Source organism: Polypterus senegalus, chromosome 5 (genome assembly GCF_016835505.1).
Source record: "Polypterus senegalus isolate Bchr_013 chromosome 5, ASM1683550v1, whole genome shotgun sequence".
NCBI lineage: Eukaryota > Metazoa > Chordata > Cladistia > Polypteriformes > Polypteridae > Polypterus > Polypterus senegalus.
In genome coordinates, this window is record NC_053158.1 from 168434107 (window position 1) to 168455597 (window position 21491).

Sequence of the window (21491 nt, forward strand, 5' to 3'; positions counted from 1 at the left end):
AAAAATTAGGTTACTTTTTATTTTTGTTGATAAAAGCTGATTTCCCCAAATCTCTTTGAGGTTTATATCGCACTTCAGAGCTGCAGAGATGCTTTCTGACAAAGCTATTAAGTTGTTTCTATTGTTATTTTGATCACAGAAAAGACAGCAATGGATCCTTTCAGGTTAAAATAAGCGCTATAAGGAGCTTCAGCCAAATTATTCTTCTGAAGTAACGTGCTTAATTATATGGAATGCTGCATACATTGTCAAGTGCACAGAATTATTCTGATAAATTAAAATACTAATTAAAAAGGCTATTGCAGCATTTTGAGAACACTGTGGAGTTCAGCTCTTCAGGTCATTTGCATATCCTTCATCTGGGGAATTTGATTTTAAAGGGCTTCTTTTTTTCTACTTTCATGCATTCACAGGGAAACAAAAAAGGTTTTTACAGACGTTCTTTTTCTAATTTTCTATTGTGTCTTACCCAAGCTTCCTGAAAAAAAAGTCTTCTCTAATTTAATTTTACAATTAAAATGTTTCCTGTAAAAATGTCAGGTGATATTTAAAGGTTTAGTGCCAGAGCAGATGAAGTATGAATAAACCTTTTGATGCATTTTTACACAGATGTTATGTTTTATTGAAAAAGCAAATACTTTGCTCATAAATCAGATCTTTATATTAGATCATTTATTTAGCTTTTATTTTAAGTAGCTTTATTAAATGTGTGATTTTATGGAAATGAAATAATTTATAAAACAGGATTTAGTTAATTTAAAAAGGTCAGTATCACACAGAACAATATTCCAGGATATTTGTTTATGTGTGTACCATTATTTTATAAGTGCATTTGAAATATCACAGCACAATTCAAAAATCAAGATTAAATGAGTGCATGTGACATAAACAGTAAGAAATTCCAACAGTAAATGAAAACCTCATTCAGTTCAGCCATACTGTAGGTTGAATGTTAAGTCAAGGGGCAAATAGGCATCTAGATAGATGATATCATGGAAAGGGACAAAAATATCAAATAAACTGTGTGCAGTTGAAAAGATAGGCAACTAAAGGAGTTGTTACATGGATCTGACAGTTGGCACTAATTATGGACTGCTCATTACTGTGCTAGTGATACACTATCTTGTGTAACATTATTAAGACATATACTGACTCTACCAGAGGTGATTTTTGGACTGCCTAACAATTGCATGTTTCAAAATGATTGACTTTTGGAGGTACACAAGCAAAGCATTATTTTTTTTACTTGTTTTTATGACTAAGTCTTGTAACTTAACCAAGAGTTACATTTAACCTCGTTTGACCAGTATGAACAATAAAGTGAAAATGTTTAGACTTTGGTGATCCAGTGTTGGACACACCAAAATACAGTCAGTGATTATTAAAAAAACATTCTGAGATAAGGGAGCTGCAGATTTGCTATATGAGGAGTTTAGCAGATGAAGAAGGTCCAGGATTCTAAGAGGACTTGTAAAGAAAGCTGAGAGACTGGGACAAATGTGGACCCACCGCTCATGGCTGCTTATAGATATGTTTTACTTTTTGTGCTTATTATTATTACTTCCTGCTACATTCTGGTTCAGCTCTGGTCTGGTCTCTAACTCAATTTGTGACTCTGAACAGGTTATTATTTAGGATTAGGATCAGGAACATTATTATTCATCCTGATCTGTTAGGTCACTGTGGATTAAGGTAAACTCAGATAATTTTGGGGCACAGTAGCTGCTGGTTTTTGACACTTTCCTAATTAGTAACCAAATACTGCTGCTAATGGTAAATCTTTTTTTGCCTTGGTTTTAATTGAAATTCTTTTAAAGATTCAGAAGCCAAAAGTGTTATTTTCATTCTTAACCAGCAGCCAAAAAGTAATGAGATGCATAGCGATGCAACAGATGACAAATGACCAGCTAGCTTGTGTCTCAAACTCAGCTCCTGGAGGGCTATCATTTTTTCTAAAACCTTTTCTGTAGAGCAAGAACTGGTTCCTAATTAAAAAAAAACAAGTAATTTAATTATATGGTTTATCAGTAGTCAGATTCTTCCACAACAGACACTTCCACGTGGACAAGAGCACATTAACATTTACCAGACCTTCATTTTTTATTTTCAGAATTTTATTGAACAGATACTATATGGTGGGCATGTAGGTTCAAATTGGATCAAGTCATCTGGTGACTTCAGCCCCCCCTAATGGAATTCGACACCCATGTTTGAGCAATATCTCAATTATTCTCACTCCTTCATTCTGGCAAACAGTACAGGTCCATTAACGCCCTAAGTAATAGAGACGGTTTTTATTCACTGGTCATTAGACAATTCAGCATCCACTTGTACTAACCGTATGAGCATATCTAATTATTGTCTTTTTATGTACTTTCTTATGTTGAAATGAACATATTGTGTTGCACTGATTGTCTGTTGTTGGTATAATACTGTCTGTTGAAGACACCCAGGAAGTAATCTCATTGTACTCTGTATACATGACCGTAAACTTGAACTCAAAGTGCAATTTTAAAAAATCCCTTTAGTGTGGCATTACATATTTAAGGTGTCAGATAGACATTCTATTAATAACCCAGGTTGCTTCAGTTCACCATCTCAGCAATTTAATGCATTATTTAATGTAAGTTAAAGTGAATTTCTGAAGAAAAAGTTGGAAAGCATTGAAACCACCTACTGGAAGAAAGGCTTACAATGAAATGGTTTTCAGTTTTCTGGGTACTGAACAGTCATTCATAAGTGTGTTTAAATACAGTATATAATACAAATACACATTACATTTATTGTATATGGTTATATATATTTTCTATGCTGAGTATACTTTATTTATCTGTTGATTTATTTGTTGTATTTTTGTGTTATTGTCAACAGTTCTGAGGAGACAAATTTTTATTTCATCATACTATGTAAACATGACAATAAATGTGATGTGACTAATTTGACATAGGCAAGGTAGCAGGTATAGATGTCATGAGGCACTTACATAATAACGAACTTACACATCAAAAAGTAGGTACTTCTGAAACTATTATTTACCTTGTGTAATGCCTCTTGGCAAATCACTAGACAACAAAGCCAGTAGTCCAGTCGCTGTGTGTTGTTAGAGGTAAGCTCCTCTTGCATCTTCCACATCAGAATCATGGTTGTTCTGAAGTAATCTGTGGTGTAAAACATGATATATCAAAAATGGTGTAAGTACAAGTAGATTACTGCTCTATCTACTATGTGTTATGTGTGTCAAGCACATTCTGGTCAGGCAAGTAATGGGGGGATCCCCCATGGTCCAGACCTACTGCAACTTGTGAAAGCCATATTACATAACTTAGCAAACACTGATTGACAATTTAAGTAAGGTGAAAGTAAGGTTACCAAATGCATACATCAGTATATTTCCATAGTGATGACACTATTGTTTTATCTTTTCACATTTGTCCTGAGTATAGTGGCATCAATCACAAGCTAATTACCTTGTGTTAAAGTTTAGGATTACTTGTTCTGGACCTGACGGAGAAATTATTAAAATGACAAGTTAGCGAGTTTTGGGAATCTATCTTTGTAATGCACTATTCAAAACAAATAGAAATTAAACATCTCACACATTAACCATTTAGCACTTAGCAGTTAAAACACACATGACTTCTAACTTTTAGGAATCTTGGAGGTCGATGGGGCTGCTAGGGTGTCAGAATTTTCCTCACTTGATGAGAGTGCAGAATTTTACTTCCAGTTTGGTTTGAAAATAGATTTTGTGGTTAGCACAAAACAATATATCACAGATAACATGTTGATGAGCTTTGTGAAATTTTATGCTTCACATTCTCTTCTTTGTGCTTTTTAGCTCTGTGTCCAGGACAGATCAATTTTTTTCCAAAACAGGTATTCTTGAGGCTTTTCATATGAATCCAAAAACCAACAGAGAAAAATGATTTTCCTAACCATGTGATGCTACCAAAATTGTCCAAAACTGCATGGTGTTACAAAGTACTTACCTTGAATGCTGATACGCAGATGTGCATTTCTGTCTCTTTTCTATAGACAACTAGGCAATAATAATTGAAAAAGACACATGACTGCTTTTATTCTTTCACTATGAATGAATCTTATTTCATTATTTCAGCAGCCAACTCCACTAGTCAGTGACACATACTTCAGGCCCGCCGCCAGGGGGGACAAACTGGACTCTGGTCCGGGGCCCTAATGGAAGGGGCCCCTTCACGCTTGTGCGCGTAGATATATATTCGGACAATTATTCAAGTTACATGTAATAGAAAAGTTAAATCATTTAGCTTACAACAATACAAGTGAGTTTTTTAATAGCCACACGCTCCACGCAAGTATATAACGTGCTTGTGTCGTGTGAAGCACACTTGTCAAAGGGAGCTGGCAGAGGCACACTTCTCAAAGACAAAGTAGAGCCAACGCCAATGTTATTGAGCTTGACGTTGAGTAGTATGTTTGTTGTACAGGGTATGTGGATAATGGATTGACATCGCCGCTGTAATTGAATACTTCTGTTTCACACACACAGGCGCTGCTCTGTCTCAGACAACAGTGATATTGTTGTGCACTATTGTGGTTGTTGACGTGTATGGTGTAGCAGAAGTCCGTCTCCGTAGTTTGATAATTCATTTGATTGGGTGTTTATTGTTGCTTTTAAAGCAGTGACGAGTGTGCGTTGGTTTTGTGTGTATCACTAAAGATTCTGGATCACCCAGATTTTTTGAAAACTTTGAAGTTTGACACAGCAAGTTACCATACTGATTGTACACCATGTAGATAACCCTAACCATTAGTATGTATTAAAATGTTCCGATGTTACTCCTATTCATTGTATTGGTATAATTGTACCGTTACACAATAGATAATACATAGGCCTGTCTCATTAATGTATTGTTTCAATTCCGCTACAATCCTCCGTTAGCACTGGCTTTCCTTCTCGCAGTCAAACTTTGATGTGCGAGAAGGCTTAACTCATCAAGTATGGTATTCATCAATGCAGCATTGTCGCTGTCGGATAAACTACATTTCGATCATTTTGTATACGTATTTGAAGGTTTTGGCATGTGGGGACCCGGGGGAAGGCAGAGAGGCCCACACATACCCAGTTGTCTGGGGCCCAAATATTTTTGGCGGCGGGCCTGCATACTTAGCTAGTGCAGTGTCTGCGGTCTACATGTTTGGCCCTTAGCCCTTTAGGAGCTCCTTTTTTGCCAGCTTCTGCAGGTAATGCAAAGTCATCATTCCTGAGTCACAGTGCCAGGGTCTGCACGAGTTTTGCCAGTTCTCCTCATGTATTTATGGATGACTGTTACTTGTATAAAGTACAATGAAACACTTATGTGCTCTGTCGAGTGTTCTTCATCTTTGTTCTTCCTTTAAAAGTCATGCTGCTGACTTTTAGCAAAGAAGCCTTATCGATGTACTATTAACAAGTAGCAGCACTTGCTTCTGCAATTGGGCATTCAAACCTTGACATTAGCCTATAGCTAAATTTGAGCTCTTATGATTGAAGTTTCTGAAATATTTGGTTGGTTGTGAACATAAAGAGGCGTTTGTAGGCTCTGAAGTTTTCCAGACACATCCCTTTTCTCAGACTTTTGTTGTGGGGTACAAGCAGTGTTGTCAACTGTCTGTATGTAAATATTCATAATTGAAGCATGTCTGTTAAAACATTTGACTGTCCCTCAAAAATTAGATGATCTGCTGACTGGCGGCATACCATCCCAAAACAGACAACAGATGCTTGCTCACTGGGAAAGCAAGCTTCATTTCAAAAAATGTATTTCAGAATTAAATTCCTGGTTTGGAAAAGTAAGCATAAGAACACCTGATTTGTCCTAATAAATGATACAGGATTTACTGAAAACCAGATATGTAATATAGTCATATTCCTCTAAAGTTACAGTAGGATATGTAACAACTGATCCAGATAACTGAAACAAAGAAGATGTCCTTCAGTCACTGTCTGGAAGTGAGACTTTTTTGTGATGTTTTGGCGGCCTGATTCCTTTTCTTCTAGTACTGCTGTTACATCCACTCTCAGGTACACAAAGGTTATTGTGAGCTTTAAATTGGACTGTGAGATGAATGTACAAACCTCACAGTGAAGTCAGACAGGCAAAGCTAACAAAAACAACCAAAAAAATTGTCCAGTAAAAAGAAGTGAAACAATAAAATTGTCAAGAAAACAATATCAGTGCCAAAATACTGAAACAAATCTCTCTACTTACAAGAACCACATGAACGTGTTTTTGTTTTATCCACTTAAGGATAACTCAGAGGTCCAATGGTGCTGATTTTATACAAAATGGCCACTGTGTCATCAGTGTTATACTGTTGCCTAAACACAAAATTACAGAATAATGGAATTAAAATTAACATGATGAACCAATTAACACACTACCATTAGATTCCCTGTGAAAACTGCTAATAAAAGTGATAATAATAAAAATGAATTAAAAATAAACCATAACAGCTGCCTGGTTTAGGTTTGGATTTAGGTTGACTTTATTATAAATGAGAGAAATGTCCTTACAGTAGATAAAAAACAACAGTCTAAATAATATTCCACTCATTTAATAGAAGTGAAATCAGAACACACAACCAAGAATTCCATGGAAGAAAATATGAATTCCTGCTGGAACATTACAATACAATGTTGTTAGGCCAATTTTTCTTGCTAATGCTAATGTTTCAATATAATAGCAAATGTAACAAAGGATTTTTCATAAAGCACTTAGAATAGTTTCGTCTTAATTGTATCTTTAAAAGTCTGGCATCCTTAGGTCAGACACTTGTTTTTTGGAAAATTAATGGATAGAAGAGTTGGGTGATGTATACTTTGTTTTTCCAGTTGTAGTAAGCTTCCTTTGTGTTTTTAGTACCCACCATGTTAATTATTATTATATGGCAGGGGTCTCCAACTCCTTTCCTGGAGAGCTACTGTGGTTCCAGGTTTTAATTCATTTTAACTGATGTGTTTTTTTTTTAATTTAGTCCCCTGAATTGCTTCATTTTTTTTCCTAAAATGGCACCCAAACAGAAATAAGATGTGAAATAAGCCAAAAGATGACCAGCTAAGTTGAGGTCTCAAACTCCAACCAGTTTCCTAAATAGATGCCAGTTCTTGTTGTTAATTAAACCCATTATTTAATCCCATGGCTTGTTGCTGCTCTCATTCTGCCACAGCAGATATTTCCTAAATTCTTCATTTAATTTCTTCTAAGAACATCGTCAAAATGTTTTGTGGACCTGATCAACATTACTGAGATCTTCACCTTTCTTTGTTTCCAAATAGTGTATGAAGTTAGCTGGTCATGATTCATTTTGTATCTCATTATTGTTAGGCTGCTAATTACTGAAAAAAGAAATAATTAAGGGGTCGGAGTCCTAAATAGTAAGTCAATTAAAATTAAGGTAAAAGAGTTAATTAGCAGAAAAAACGGTCACTAATTAAGAAAAGGGTTAGAATGAAAAGCTACAGCCACATTATTCTTCCAGGTCCAGAGCTAGAGACCCCTGCTTTACAGTAATAAATTCAAAACGTGCTTCCTGTTAGTCAGTCTTCAAATATTAAACAATGAATGATTTTTTTTTCTGTTTCCTCAGTAGTCTACTGATCAGCATGTCTTTGGTTGCAAAAATGTCAGAATCACAATGTGACATTAACTTTGTATATTTTATAAATGTTCTGCCTTTTAATCTTTTTCTACAATATATCATAATAGTATGTATGAGTAGTATAATAATTTGGCATACTGCTGCACACTGTATCTTAAGCGATTGAGTTTTTTGCTTCTTCCTGTGCCATATGTGTTTTCTTGGAGTGCACTGACAATTTCCTAATTTGTTAACTTAATTGATATATTTATTTAGATAAATGGGATCATTTCCTTTGATACTAAATTGCCTCTTCCTATGGCATTCCATCTCATGTTAATTCTTCTTGGAATGTCTCCCATTTCATTTCCAGGTGCAGTATCCAAGGAGTAAAGCTTTTGAATTTGTCGGATCACTAGTTTGGTTCTTTATGAATAGTTCAATACGACCTCTGTTTGAGGCAAGTTCATTCTTCTATATGACTGATAGCAGCAGTAGAATTTTGAGCTGTAGTATTTATTAAATATTTATTGGCAAAAAACAATTATGACAACAGCAATCACAAATTAGTCCCTGCTTTTTTATTACTTTTCTTCCCGGTCTAATGATTTGAAACATTCTCTCTGCCTTGCTGTTAGTAGCTTCAGGAGAACAGGCTGCCTTCTGTTTAGTAGATCTGTATTTTTTTCTGTTTTCTTTTGGTTTAGTGTGGTTTACTGACAGTTTTGAGGCAGTGTGTGTAGTTCACAGTCTTTGTGGCATTTGTACAATCTCCCTTTGTTCTCAGGATTTTTTTTCTGGATCCTCTTGTTTCTTTTAAATTGTCAAAGATATCAATGTTAGGTAAAGTACAAAGTTCCCTTAGAATGAATGTGCAAGGGAGTGTATCTCTGTCTCTTTGTAAATTTCTTTGTGGTATGGAGTAGTGGCTCAGACACTGGAATTTAATCAAGTTCATTTCAGACATATTGTGTGACCTTGAGTAAATCACTACACTATTCAGAATTAAAAATGTTAAAAAAATGGTATTTAGGTATCTACTTTAAGACATGCCAATGTATATTTTTTTCTGGATTTTTTAATTGAAATTTAAACAGTTGATATCCAGTGACAATCCTGAAATGGTGCAAAGGAAAGCAGTAAAGTACAGGAGATTTAAAAAAGCACTAGGTTACCAAATCCTGGAAAATCATTTAATTTACACTGTTATCCAAAAGGCATTTTTCAGGAAACAAGTTATTTGTTAATATCTTACAACATTTCTACAGCAGTGAAAGGTAATCAGATCTTGAATGTTCATGTAAACAATTTCTACAGGTGTCCAAATTTTTGTTGACTGCTTACGAAGCCTCCTTCTGTATAAAAGCTGGGTAGCAATAAACTGTGTTACTACACCTTCTGAAGAATTAGTTGGACCTTACTGCACTATAAACATATATCATAATGGTGAGAAAAAGGCAAACTAACCAAGGAAGACAAACAGACAATTATAGCTGTTAAATCAAAAGGAACTTGGAAATGAGAGGAAAGTCAGATAAGAAGTAACAACAGACTTGGAAGACAGGTTTTGAGCAGTATGTGTGATAAGCACCTTACATGACAACAGTTCACTGGACCTCAACTGCTTAAGTTCAATAAAAATTGGATAAATGGCGGTGTTCTTAAACCACAAGACCAAAAGTGTGTGTGTGATGTTTGTGTGTGTGTGGGTGTGTAGTGTAGTAAAAAGACAATTCTGGGATTCTAGCCTTAAAGACAGATTTTCAAAGAAACAATAACATCAGAAACAGGCAAAAAATATATTAAAATGGGCAAAAGATCACGGGCATTGGATGGAAGGTGAGTGATAATTATGGTCAGCATCCTGAAGTAATATTTTTTCTGTTGCAGACAACACTGGTATTTGGTGTGTACTTAAGGAAGAAGTTAACTGGGCACCTATAAGGCATTTCAAGGTCAAAGTCTTTTTATTGCCACATGTGCAATGTACAGTGAAATTCTTACGTGCGTAACGTTCCTTTTGCTTCTCAAACTACACACTCTGCTGTCCTTATCCTTTTATGCAGTTGTGCATCATGGTATTCCTCTTCTTTTTTGTTCTGGTTAGATCCAGTTTGCCATCTTCTTTCAAGACAGTAATAGACACCTTTTGTATAAAATCTTCAGTTTCTTGACAGTCTGTCACATGAAGTAACCTTTATGCCAAAAAAAAAGAAAAGCAAACAGTAGACAGACATGTTTCTTGAAAATGCAGAACTTGGCTAATTTGGAACTGAACTTTAGGGAATTGCCAGCACCTAGCTACAGTTGAACTTGTATGTGCGTATATCAGAGATTGTGGGTCTTTCCTTCTGACAAAAATGAGATGTTCTTGTATGTGTGTTGCAAATGTTTTAGAAGTTTGACTCATATTTGTCTCAGATTTCTTGCCTTTGGCATTAAAAAAGCTGTCTGCAAGAAATCTGCATCAGAGACATGGAACGCAGTATAAAGTATACCATGCATTACATACCCAGCTGTATTCATTGGACAGACATATAGGCAAGGAATTTAACCTGGCGGAGGTTATGTCGGTATGCCCCAAACTGGAAATGATGTTGGTTTGACTGAAACAGGAAATGATGTCCTTAGCCTCAAACGGGATTTCCTTCCTCCTGTTGAAAGAAGGAAGAGAGAAAGGAGAAAAGATCAGTGAACACTGCCATCCACTGGTCTGACATGTAATTACATCCATTTGAGCCCTTTAGTTGCCTCCCATGTGCATGTGTGTGACTTTATATTGTACTGTATATAAATATAAGCCTGTATTTCTTATTTAACTCATAGGTCCCCCTTTGTTTACGTATAAAGTTAACGCTAGATTTTGATCCCTGAGAAAGGTCTAAAAAGAAGAAAAAAGAATAAAAATGTAATATTATATGGAAAGATAGTTCTGCATGTTTTAATTCTTTAGTGCATATTTACAAATAAATGTCTTTTTTTATAAGTGAGCCTATTGTTTAGCAATTGGTCACACTAAAGATACCTAGCCTTTCTAGTGTTAAATACTGTGTGTATTTACCTGAGTTTGTGTTCTGCAGATACCAAGAATTTCTGTTCCCAACACACGAGTGGATCAGAACTACATGGGTTGTTTTCCCTGTCTTTAACATATCAATTAAGGTGACTCTTATTGTATTCCATTTGAAGTAAGAAGTCAGAATTTCAAATTCCTGAGCTGGGATTTTTAATTGTAACATCTATTTAAGTTGGATTTCCAACTTGGAAACTCAAGAGCTGGTCTGTCAAATCCGAGTTTGTCTGACTTGAAATCATGACATCAATCCAAAATTGCAACGTGTACCACAAACATTAGTAAAAGCTGTAGTATTATACTATTTATTAGCACTTCTGTCTATTTCTGTCTCTTTAAATAACTTGTGCACACAGTTCTGTTCAACTTGTATAAGTAGAAATGTTGCTATAGTGTTTGGATACTGATAATACTGCATAATATGTTGTTATCAACTACTATTTATTCTGATTGAGCAAGCCCAACAAATGTTTTCCTGGACATGTCCATATTGGTTTTCTAGGCTTTCATGTTTTCTTTCCTGATATATAAAAAATTAAAAGAGGCAAGATTCAATATTAACACTAATGCAGTTGCTTACCAGACCTGTTATAAAGCCGATACTTTTAAGCAAAGACAAACACTGGAAATTACTTTTTATATGTTTAAAAACGACTAATTTAAATTCCACATGAACTCTGTTTTGCAGTGGTGCAGAACTGAGTAAATAATGTTATGCATAACAACAATAATAAGAAAACTAAATGGGTGTTTTTTATGGCAAGTTACTTTTTATTCCTTTTGCTGATGCAGAATACATGCATACTTTCATTTTCAGAGTTGTGAATTGTTTTCAAATATTTAATTGCATTATGTCTTATGTCAAGCCGATTGTTTCAGATTTAAACACATGATGCAAAATGTGTTTTAATGAGTTTTTTTTAATTAAAAACTGCTTGGTTGAAGAGATGAAAATAACACATTTTATTAGAATCTACAACCTGATGCCGTGCTGGTGTATCATGGCCAAGTTCTCAATCCAGCCTTTAGAATTAAATTTGAAAAAAGGGAGTGTTAAATGTTGATGTGAACAATATCCTGCCATCAATCCATTTTTAATACATACAGCCTTGAATTCCAGTCATAGTGGCTGAGGAACAGACATCTATTTGTGAAGCAATAGGTGCAAAGCAGGAATAAAGAAGTCATTATCACTGTACATATTGCAGTTTTATGACCATAGTGGGTTAGCTGTACAATTTATTTTTAGATGTAGATTTAGATGCATATCTACAAAACTGCTATTTACATGCAATAAGATAGTCATTATTATTTGAAAAACTTTTTATATCAAAACCTTCATTGTTGTAAGCCCAGAGGTCATGTGCGCTTTCATATTTTTTTACTTGATAATTGAAAATGTATTTTAATGCATTCATTTTATGCTGTTTTGCAGAAACACAGAAAACCAAGCTGGAAGAAGAGACGGGGCTGCAAATTGTACAGACTGGAGTAGGAGATGTAAGTTCAAATAATGTTTTTTGTTACCTCTACTCAGTAAATTTTTCTGTGACATCTTGTTACCTCGACACACTAACACAGAATTCATCTTTGCACTTCTGACAAATGAAAGATCGTCTGTGACTTTGGAGTTCACCGTTGGCAGGTTTAAAGATGTGAGATGTTTTTGAGCTAAAAGATTTTGTTTTAAAAGATGCATACTTATGACAGCTGAGGCATATTAAGTTGAAGACTTGCTTCTTCTTTCCTTGTTCACTGTGCAAAGCCGATTACAGTACTATGCAGCAACGTATCATAATAAGTCTCTGCTGTGCAATCCAGTATTTCTGTGAGTTACGCTAAGTAGGCCAGTGTTATAAACAGTAGATGTTTTCAAAAGTAGTAATTGTGCTTGTCATTGCCATAAGCAGCTCTTGTGTTATGAATATTTCCAAGGGAGATTTTGGGATGGTGAGGTGTCTTCTAGTGAAGGGAATGTATTTTGTATGAAAAGGGCAGGCAGTGTGTGCTGTTCGACAGAAATCAACAGTCCTTTCTTTAAGGAAAAGTACATAAAGATAGTTATGTGCATCAGCAAAGGTCTAAATTCATAATTTATTAGATTGTTCACCAGGATTTTATGGACACAACAAAAGTCAAAGTCAAAACCAGAATAATTTTCTAATCAATTTCTCCATTTCCTTGAGCACAGTTTGTTTTTTAATTAATAAGGCAGAGTTCTTCCTTTAATTGCCTAACATTTAAAAACAGTTTAATACAACAAGAAGTTTTCTTATATTATAGTTGCCATGATGTCAAGGATCACATAGCATGTCTGTTGCCTGCCTGACAATCACACAATGCATCATGGTAATCAGACACTCAAAATGGTGGCACATAAGAAATCCATAAACAAAATTGCTGCACCCATGAAAACAAAGACAACAAATTTCTATATTACAATGTATTCCTTCAGTGATATGCACAATGTCTAGAAAATATTGACAATGCTGCAGTCACCTTCAGTAGCCATGCAAATAGAGACACCAACTTTACTTAAGAGTTATATAGAGAGTGGGTCAAAAATAGATGAAATTACAGCACACTTTAGTAGCGTCACACAGTGCAGTATTCTGAAACATTCCACTGAAAACAATCCTGGCTGGCGTCCTGGTGGCACATTGGTAGTGCTGCTGCCTCGCAGTAAGGAGACCATGGCTTGTGTGTTTGTGTGTTCTCCTTGTGTCTGCATGGGTTTCTTCTGGGTGTTTTGGTTTCTTCCCACAGTCCAAAGACATTCAGTTTAGGTGAACTGGCAATCCTAAATTGGCCATAGTGTGTGGTTGGTGTGTGTGTGTGTGTGTTAGCCCTGCAATGTACTGGCACCCTGTCCTTGCCTTGCACCCAATGCTAGCTGGGATAGGCTCCAGCAGACCCTGCGACCCTGTTCAGGACTAAGAGAATCAGACAATGACTGACTGATAGACCTGGATTGTGTATAGCAGAAAATGGCCTACCTGAGTTCCTATGTTATCACCAATCAAGAAGCAATTTCTACAATATGCACAGGCACAAGTATCTGTATAAAGTGAGATTTTGGGGGCAAGCATATCAGACAGTGGTCAGTGGTCAAACTGATGAGTATGGAGGTATGCTGGTTAGGTCTTGTTTTAATGGCATACACTAGATTCCCTGCTAATGCTGTAACATTGTCTGAAGGCCAGAGGCCTTCCTTTATTGTTCTTTTCAACAGTAAACAGATCATTCAGAAATTATTCTAAGAACAAAAGGGTGATTGTACTCATCAACACCCAGTACATTTAAGACATCTGAGATGAGGTAGAATGAGCCCTTCATGTGAAGAATCTACCACCTTCACCTCAATTTATTCAATTCAGTTTCTCTTTACTGAGAGCAGGCCCATAGTGCTGCAACATGTTCACAAGTAAAGTACAAATACAAGCTATACAAACTGCTAAATTACCTAATGCACACACATAAAGATCCAGATTAATTGAAACACATAGTGAAACAGAGTAATTTGAAACTGAATAATGTGAAAGGGTCCTAAAATATATTGCCTTTATTATTGCTATTATTCTTAAATATAGTCAATTGACATTGCAGGAGAGGAAACTAGAACTACAGTCGGCAGTACCTCTGGAAAAACTAATCCTCTGGGGGTCCACAGTTGGTTATAAGACAAAGTCAAAAGACAGACAGATTGAGATAAAGCCATTGCTCCATAGATCTGAGTCAACTTGGTGTTCTGGGCTTTATATGGTAGAAGTTTGTTCTGGGAGGTCTAACATCACATTAGAATCTTTCCATCCAAGGGTTACAATGCTCCCAGCATCTCTGGTTTCTTTCCGATTGGCAAAGAAACCGTTTAGAAGTCGAGTAGTAGTACCAAGTGTTTTAGCAGAATACCAAGAACAGAAACAGAATATAGGAAGGTTAGTAGCCTTCCTTCATTATTATCATGCTTACATTATTTGTACAAATCACTAACCGATATTGCAATATGCTCATCTAATGAGGAGCTCTACTCAGCGTCTGCAGCACTAAACCACTTCAGCCTGGATTTAAGAGCTGAAACCGAAGAGGTACCTTTTATATTAGCATGCAGATAATTCATCAAATTCTGTTTTATTAAGCCTAGGATTTTTTCATAAACTGGCATTTAGAGATCTTAATTTGTGCTCCAGTTTGTATATAATGATAAGTTCAGGTAGGTGATTTAGGCTTTGTATGTAGAAATAAGGATTTTGAAATCTGTGCCTCAGCTTAACTGGAAGACTTACAAGCAGAAATTGGTGAAAATATTGAAACAAATTGGATCAGTGTTCCTATGATGAACTTACCATAAATGCCTCAGAAAGTCATACATCTCAGAAAAGACTAGTAAAATTGAATTTCCAAGCATTATTCAGTTTATTTTTGATTAAATATACTCCAACAAACAACAGCTCAGTGTCACTGATTTTAATGTCAGCTTGAAAACAGTGCATCTAGACTCTTATTTAGGTGAATATTTGCTTTCTGACTCTTTTTCAGGTAGGGTAAAAGAAGATAGTGAAATGAAACTTTCAGACCTCTTTTTTTTTAAATAGACAGTCTAGGCTGTTTGCTATTATTTTTATTCATTAATTTTTGATAGCCATTTTGCCTGAATGACACAGCCTGTCAATCACAAGAGGCTTCACTGTGGAGCTTCAACAGTGACCTGTACTTCTCAAGATAAGGTGTAATTCTCAACTAAGAAAGCTTGGCAGGTTTTCTGTCATAGAGACACAAAATGATAGCAGAATAATCACAGTAAATGTAAATTTTTAAATAGCTTTTTGTTGTGATAAAATCCACAGTGCTTTGTTGTAATATGCATTTGCCATGCAAAATGCTAAAGATGTTCCTTCCCATTTCTGGTTTATTTTCACCTGTGACTTAATTTATTTCTTTTGCTTACTAATGGTGATCTAACAAGCCTCCTTTTAAAAAACTTCAACCCTGCTACATTTTTCAAGGATTTTGCTGCTTTTGACTTCTTTGTTTAAAATAGCATGTTTTATATTTGTTTGGTGTTTTAATTAATTTATCTCAAATGAATACAAATATTTAAAAACTGTTCAGTTCTTAACCTCGTGCCAGAATCATCATGCTAGGTTTTTATGAAGTATTAAATAGCAGTATGTATTTTCTTTCTTTTTCATTTGTGAATCAATGGGGTGTTCGAACATTTTTCAGAAATACTCAGATTACATGTAATGACACTTCTTTGCTGATACCAAGATCCAGAAGATAATCTGGGCCCAATTCCAAGGGTCTTTCTGTTATATAGTAAAGACAAGACAAAGTCAAATTGTTGGGGCACCTTGTGCGTATATTTGGATGAATGATAATAAAAAAAAAGCATGTTAAACACAAATTGAGTCTTCCTCAGATTGGAGTCCTCTCTGGTGACTGACAAATATGGCGGTTCCATGGCCTATGCAGGCAAGAAGAGGTGGGACCAGATGGGCATAGCCAGGACGTGTCGTTGGAGGAGGAGAGATGTCAATGTTCCTTTCTGCAGTTGAAGGAAAATAGAGGCCGTTGTCACACTGCGCCAACCCCTGGATCTGTGGAGAATTACTTATCACCCAAGCCCTTAAAGTATATATATATATATACTGCTCAAAAGAATTAAAGGAACACTTTTTAATCAGAGTATAGCATCAAGTCAATGAAACTTATGGGATATTAATCTGGTCAGTTAAGTAGCAGAGGGGGATGTTAATCAGGTTCAGCTGCTGTGGTGTTAATGAAATTAACAACAGATGCACTAGAGGGGCAACAATGAGATGACCCCCAAAACAGGAATGGTTTAACAGGTGGAGGCCACTGACATTTTCCCCTCCTCATCTTTTCTGACTGTTTCTTCACTAGTTTTGCATTTGGCTACAGTCAGTGTCACTACTGGTAGCATGAGGCGATACCTGGACCCTACAGAGGTTGCACAGGTAGTCCAACTTCTCCAGGATGGCACATCAATACGTGTCATTGCCAGAAGGTTTGCTGTGTCTCCCTGCACAGTCTCAAGGGCATGGAGGAGATTCTAGGAGACAAGCAGTTACTCTAGGAGAGCTGGACAGGGCCATAGAAGGTCCATAACCCATCAGCAGGACCAGTATCTGCTCCTTTGGGCAAGGTGGAACAGGATGAGCACTGCCAGAGCCCTACAAAATGACCTCCAGCAGGCCACTGGTGTGAATGTCTCTGACCAAACAACCAGAAAGACTTCATGAGGGTGACCCAAGGGCCCCATGTCCTCTAATGGGCCCTGAGCTCACTGCCCAGCAGCATGCAGCTCGATTGGCATTCGCCATAGAATACCAGAATTGGCAGATGCACCACTGGTGCCCTGTGCTTTTTACAGATGAGAGAAGGTTCACCCTGAGCACGTGACAGAAGTGAAAGGATCTGGAGAAGCCATGGAGAACATTATGCTGCCTGTAACATCATTCAGCATGAGCAGTTTGGTGGTGGGTTAATGATTGTCTGGGGAGGCATATCCATGGAGGGTCACACAGACCGCTACAGGCTTGACAAAGGCACCTTGGCTGCCATTAGGTATCAGGATGAAATCTTGGACCCATTGTCAGACCCTATGCTGGTACAGTGGCTCCTGGTGCACGACAATTCCTGCCCTCATGTGGTGAGAGTATGTAGGCAGTTCCTGGAGAATGAAGGAATTGATACCATTGACTGGCCACCACACTTTTCTGACCTAAATCCAATAGAACACCTCTGGGACATTATGTTTTGGTCCATCCAATGCCACCAGGTTGCACCTCAGACTGTCCAGGAGCTCAGTGATGCCCTGGTCCAGATCTGGGAGGAGATCCCCCACAACACCATCTGTCATCTCATTAGAAGCATGCACCGATGTTGTCAGGCATGTATACAAGAACACAGGGGCCATACAAAGTGCTGCATAATTTTGAGTTGCTGCAATTAAATTTTGGCAAAATGGACTAGCCTGCCACATAATTTTTTCACTCTGATTTTTGGGGCGTCTTTGAATTCAGGGCTCTGTAGGTTGATCATTTTCATTTCCATCAAACGATGTGGCATCCTTTCGCTCCTAACACATTACCCAGTCTATATCAGTATAGATATCCAGGAGGATTTCTTTTTCCCATTGAGATCTGATGTGTTTTCAAAGTGTTCCTTTAATTTTTTGAGCAGTTTATATATATATATATATATATATATATATATATATATATATATATATATATATATATATATATATATATATATATATATATATATATAGTAGTCAGTCAGTCAGTCATTGTCCAACCCGCTATATCCTAACACATGGTCACGGGGGGTCTGCTGGAGCCAATCACAGCCAGCACAGGGCTCAAGTCAGGAATAAATCCCAGGCAGGGTGCCAGCCCATCACAGTATATATATTACATATGTATAATAAAAAAGTCCTGGAATGAGACAAGACTTTTTAGCCTGAGACAAGACGTGACTTTTTCAGAGAGATACTTTCACATCCTGTGAGATGAGACTTTGTGCCAAGAGATTTAACCACAGCCAGGGTCAGAAATAAAAGAGAAAGAGTAGATGATAAGTACCAAGAAGAACATTGTAAAGAATTCAAAAATGTTGGCGCGATACACATGCAGAGCAGGTTAGAGATAATGAAAGTACTAAAATTTGAAAGTCTCAAAAAATGATAGTAAAGTTTGCATTAGTGCAAAACATAAATTATTACTAGGTTTAATAACAGAACAGCTAAAAGATTTTGTTCGGATTTTAAGTCAGAGACTTATAGATCGTCTAATTTATGTTGCCATCAGGGACAAGTAGTGTTTCTTCCCAATGAAGAGGTGTATCCACGAGAATTAAAAGATTTGTTTTTTGGTAAAAGTGAAATCCACATATGCAAGTGGCAGAGACACGAAGTGGCTGGCAGGCTGCGGGAAGGGGGGTTGGCAAGTGAAACGAGCAGGGGACTAAGCCCCCTAGTGTGTTTGTGTGTATATATATATATATATATATATATATATATATATATATATATACGTGTGACTATATACAGTCTATATATCTATATATGTATATATGTATATATACTGTAGAAAGAGATGTTTATGTGTATCTCAGTAAGAAAGAAAGGAGATTAAAGAATTTTGGGGCACCTTAAAGGCCAACCCCGTCTATTGCAATATTGATAAAATGAAAATCAAAACGCTGCAGCATCATTTCACCGGAAGCACCGCAGAGGATTAGATAAAAGGAGCTACCTGCCTTACATCAGTGAGGAGGAGTCAGGAGGAAGGTGGACAATGCATGCGAGGAAGGTGGAGGAAGCAGTGATCGCAAGAGGGAAGAAAAGAGTGCTTTATTGTTTTCAATTGTACATGGGGCTGTGTTTGGGGAGCTGGAGCCCCCCAACCACCCCCACCCCGGTATCCACACTATATACAGTATATGTATAAAGAAACACACATGGCATAAAATCAGAAATATGCACAGAAAATTTCACATGTTGTTTAGTTTTTGTTTAAAAGTGTGTTTATTTTTACTTTCATCTAGCTGTATAACAGTTTTTTTAAATGTTAAAGACCAATTTATGCTAAGTGAAATGCATTCCAGAAATTAAACTGTTGAGATAAACAACACAAATGGTCCACTGGATGGACAGGATATCATCAAAAACAACTCCACGCGCAGCAGCTTCAGAGACAAATGAAAATTCTGGCTCCACCCTAAGTAGTTTTGTTCCACCAGCCATGAGGTACTGTATGGAATGACATGTGCTATTGTAAAGAAATTTTTATTGGACAACTTTCCTATCTTTGGATTTCATCTAAATGCACCTACAAACCAATTTCTGTATTTGTATACTTTAATACCAATGCATCAAATAAAAATGTCTATCTACAGTGTATGTTTTGATCCTTCTGCTATGTAATGGCCGTACCAAATAGTCAAACAGATCTTTTAATACTTAACCCTGTCTTCTTACTATGAGAAGGTTCCTAGTCACCACTTTAAAGATAATTCAATAAGGTGCCTGCAGCAGAATCACCAAATTTCCGTTTTGTATAATCTTTGTATTTATTGCATTGTTATGGCATTACCATTTTAAAAAGAGGCTATGTATTTTTAAAACATTATAAATAAAAAATAATGAAGGCAAACCAAATGGGACTAGTATAACTGGAGAAAATCAGCAGTTTGATTAGTACCAGAGCATGTTGGTATTTCTAGTGTGTGGTTCACACTTGATTAATATTTAGTGTTGTTCTCTGTGATATACCAACTTTCTTCCACCTTCTACAACTTGCATATGAGAGAAAGAATAAATTATGCTTATGTTTTATGAGTTTGAAATTGCCCTTACCTCTGACAAAAGGACTAAAGTCTGAATAATTAAATCATGATGCTGTAATGATCGCAGTATTGCTTATGTTGAAACAAATTAGTAAAGGGGAAGCTGTCATTTGCATTGGCCATTTCCAACTTCTTTAAGAAGTAGGGTTGTTTATTTCATTTTCTAAGCTTAATTCCGACAACAAAAAATGGTGGTATATTATGTTTGAATCTATTTGATATTTAGTACAAATAGGTCCATTTCCCTATAGTTATGAAGCAATGGTAGACTGCCCAGTTATATTTTTCCAGCTAATGTGGTTTAAATTGTGTAAAAATCGAGAGAAGCAAAAAATTGTTCCCAAAAACAACTATTAACATGGCTATTCACAACTGGACACCTGGAAATGTTTACCTTTACTTCTTTCCTAACTAGTCTAACGGTGCTAATTCTGGCAGTCAGATTAGGTCACTCACATTTTGAAATAGCAGGGAAGGTATTTACTGTTGTACCTGTCACAATTCCAGTACAGAATCTGATCCTCATATCTCTGAAGTTCACATTGCACTAACATACTGCAGTAATGCCAGAGGATATGGGAGCTTGTTAAAAACCATTAGGCTTTCTGGTACAGAATTATTAGACTCATATCTGGGAAAAAATATTGACATGGCAGATTTCCATTATACTCACAAGGATTACTGATGTACTCTGGTAATAATACTTTTTCTAGATTCCTTTTGGTAATATTAGTTCTATGTGATATGATGTTGTACACAGTTAGTGTGTTGGAATAGTCACAAATCCTGACATTTGGCTGCACAAGAGTGGAATCAAGTAATTGTTTATTCAGTTTGCCTTTATCGCTTGTGTTTTCTGTCTTGGTTACCTTTTGTATTTTCATTACCTTAACTGTTTGTTCCACCACTTCCCAATCTGTTAAATTTTACACTGTTTCAAGGTTTATATATTCTTGAATTAAATAACTGTCCTAAACAAATGCCCCGATTTAAGGCTCGGTGAAGAGCACCCTACAGAAATAAACTGAATTGAATTGAATTTTGACCTTAGTTTCGGTCAGAATTATGAACTGTTCTAATCCAGATGTAAAGCTGTCTTTTTAATTTGGCCAAAGAGTAGCACGGCTTATACAGAGGCAAAATCTAGTACACCACAGGGAAGAATGCCAAGGCAAGAGGAGTACAGTACATGAAGGCAGCATGTCCTGAAATTAGCACATTTTACATAAGCAAACAAAACAATTTGCAATATCATGCCACAAAACATTACAGGTGCTATGGCTTGCAGTGCCGTTGAAAGTGGATGCTGTTGTAGATGTCTGGCTTTGTTGTTCATAAGTAATGTGCTGTGTTGAATTTAGTTGTAGTTGGGTGGCTTTTCAGAAAATGTAACCAACCCTAATTGTGTTTTGTCCTCTGCTTATTTATTGGTGATTTCATTTGT

General features: G+C 36.4%; 1 protein-coding gene across 2 annotated transcripts in view; it reads left to right on the forward strand.

The window, feature by feature from the left end:
• Nucleotides 1–21491, forward strand: part of ptprn2 (protein tyrosine phosphatase receptor type N2) — a 1088657-nt gene that overhangs the window by 773296 nt on the left and 293870 nt on the right. For both annotated transcript variants that reach the window (XM_039753609.1, XM_039753610.1), the window contains exon 12: nucleotides 12108–12172. In XM_039753609.1, the coding sequence (XP_039609543.1) occupies nucleotides 12108–12172 (65 nt within the window). The remainder of the gene's footprint in view (nucleotides 1–12107; nucleotides 12173–21491) is intronic.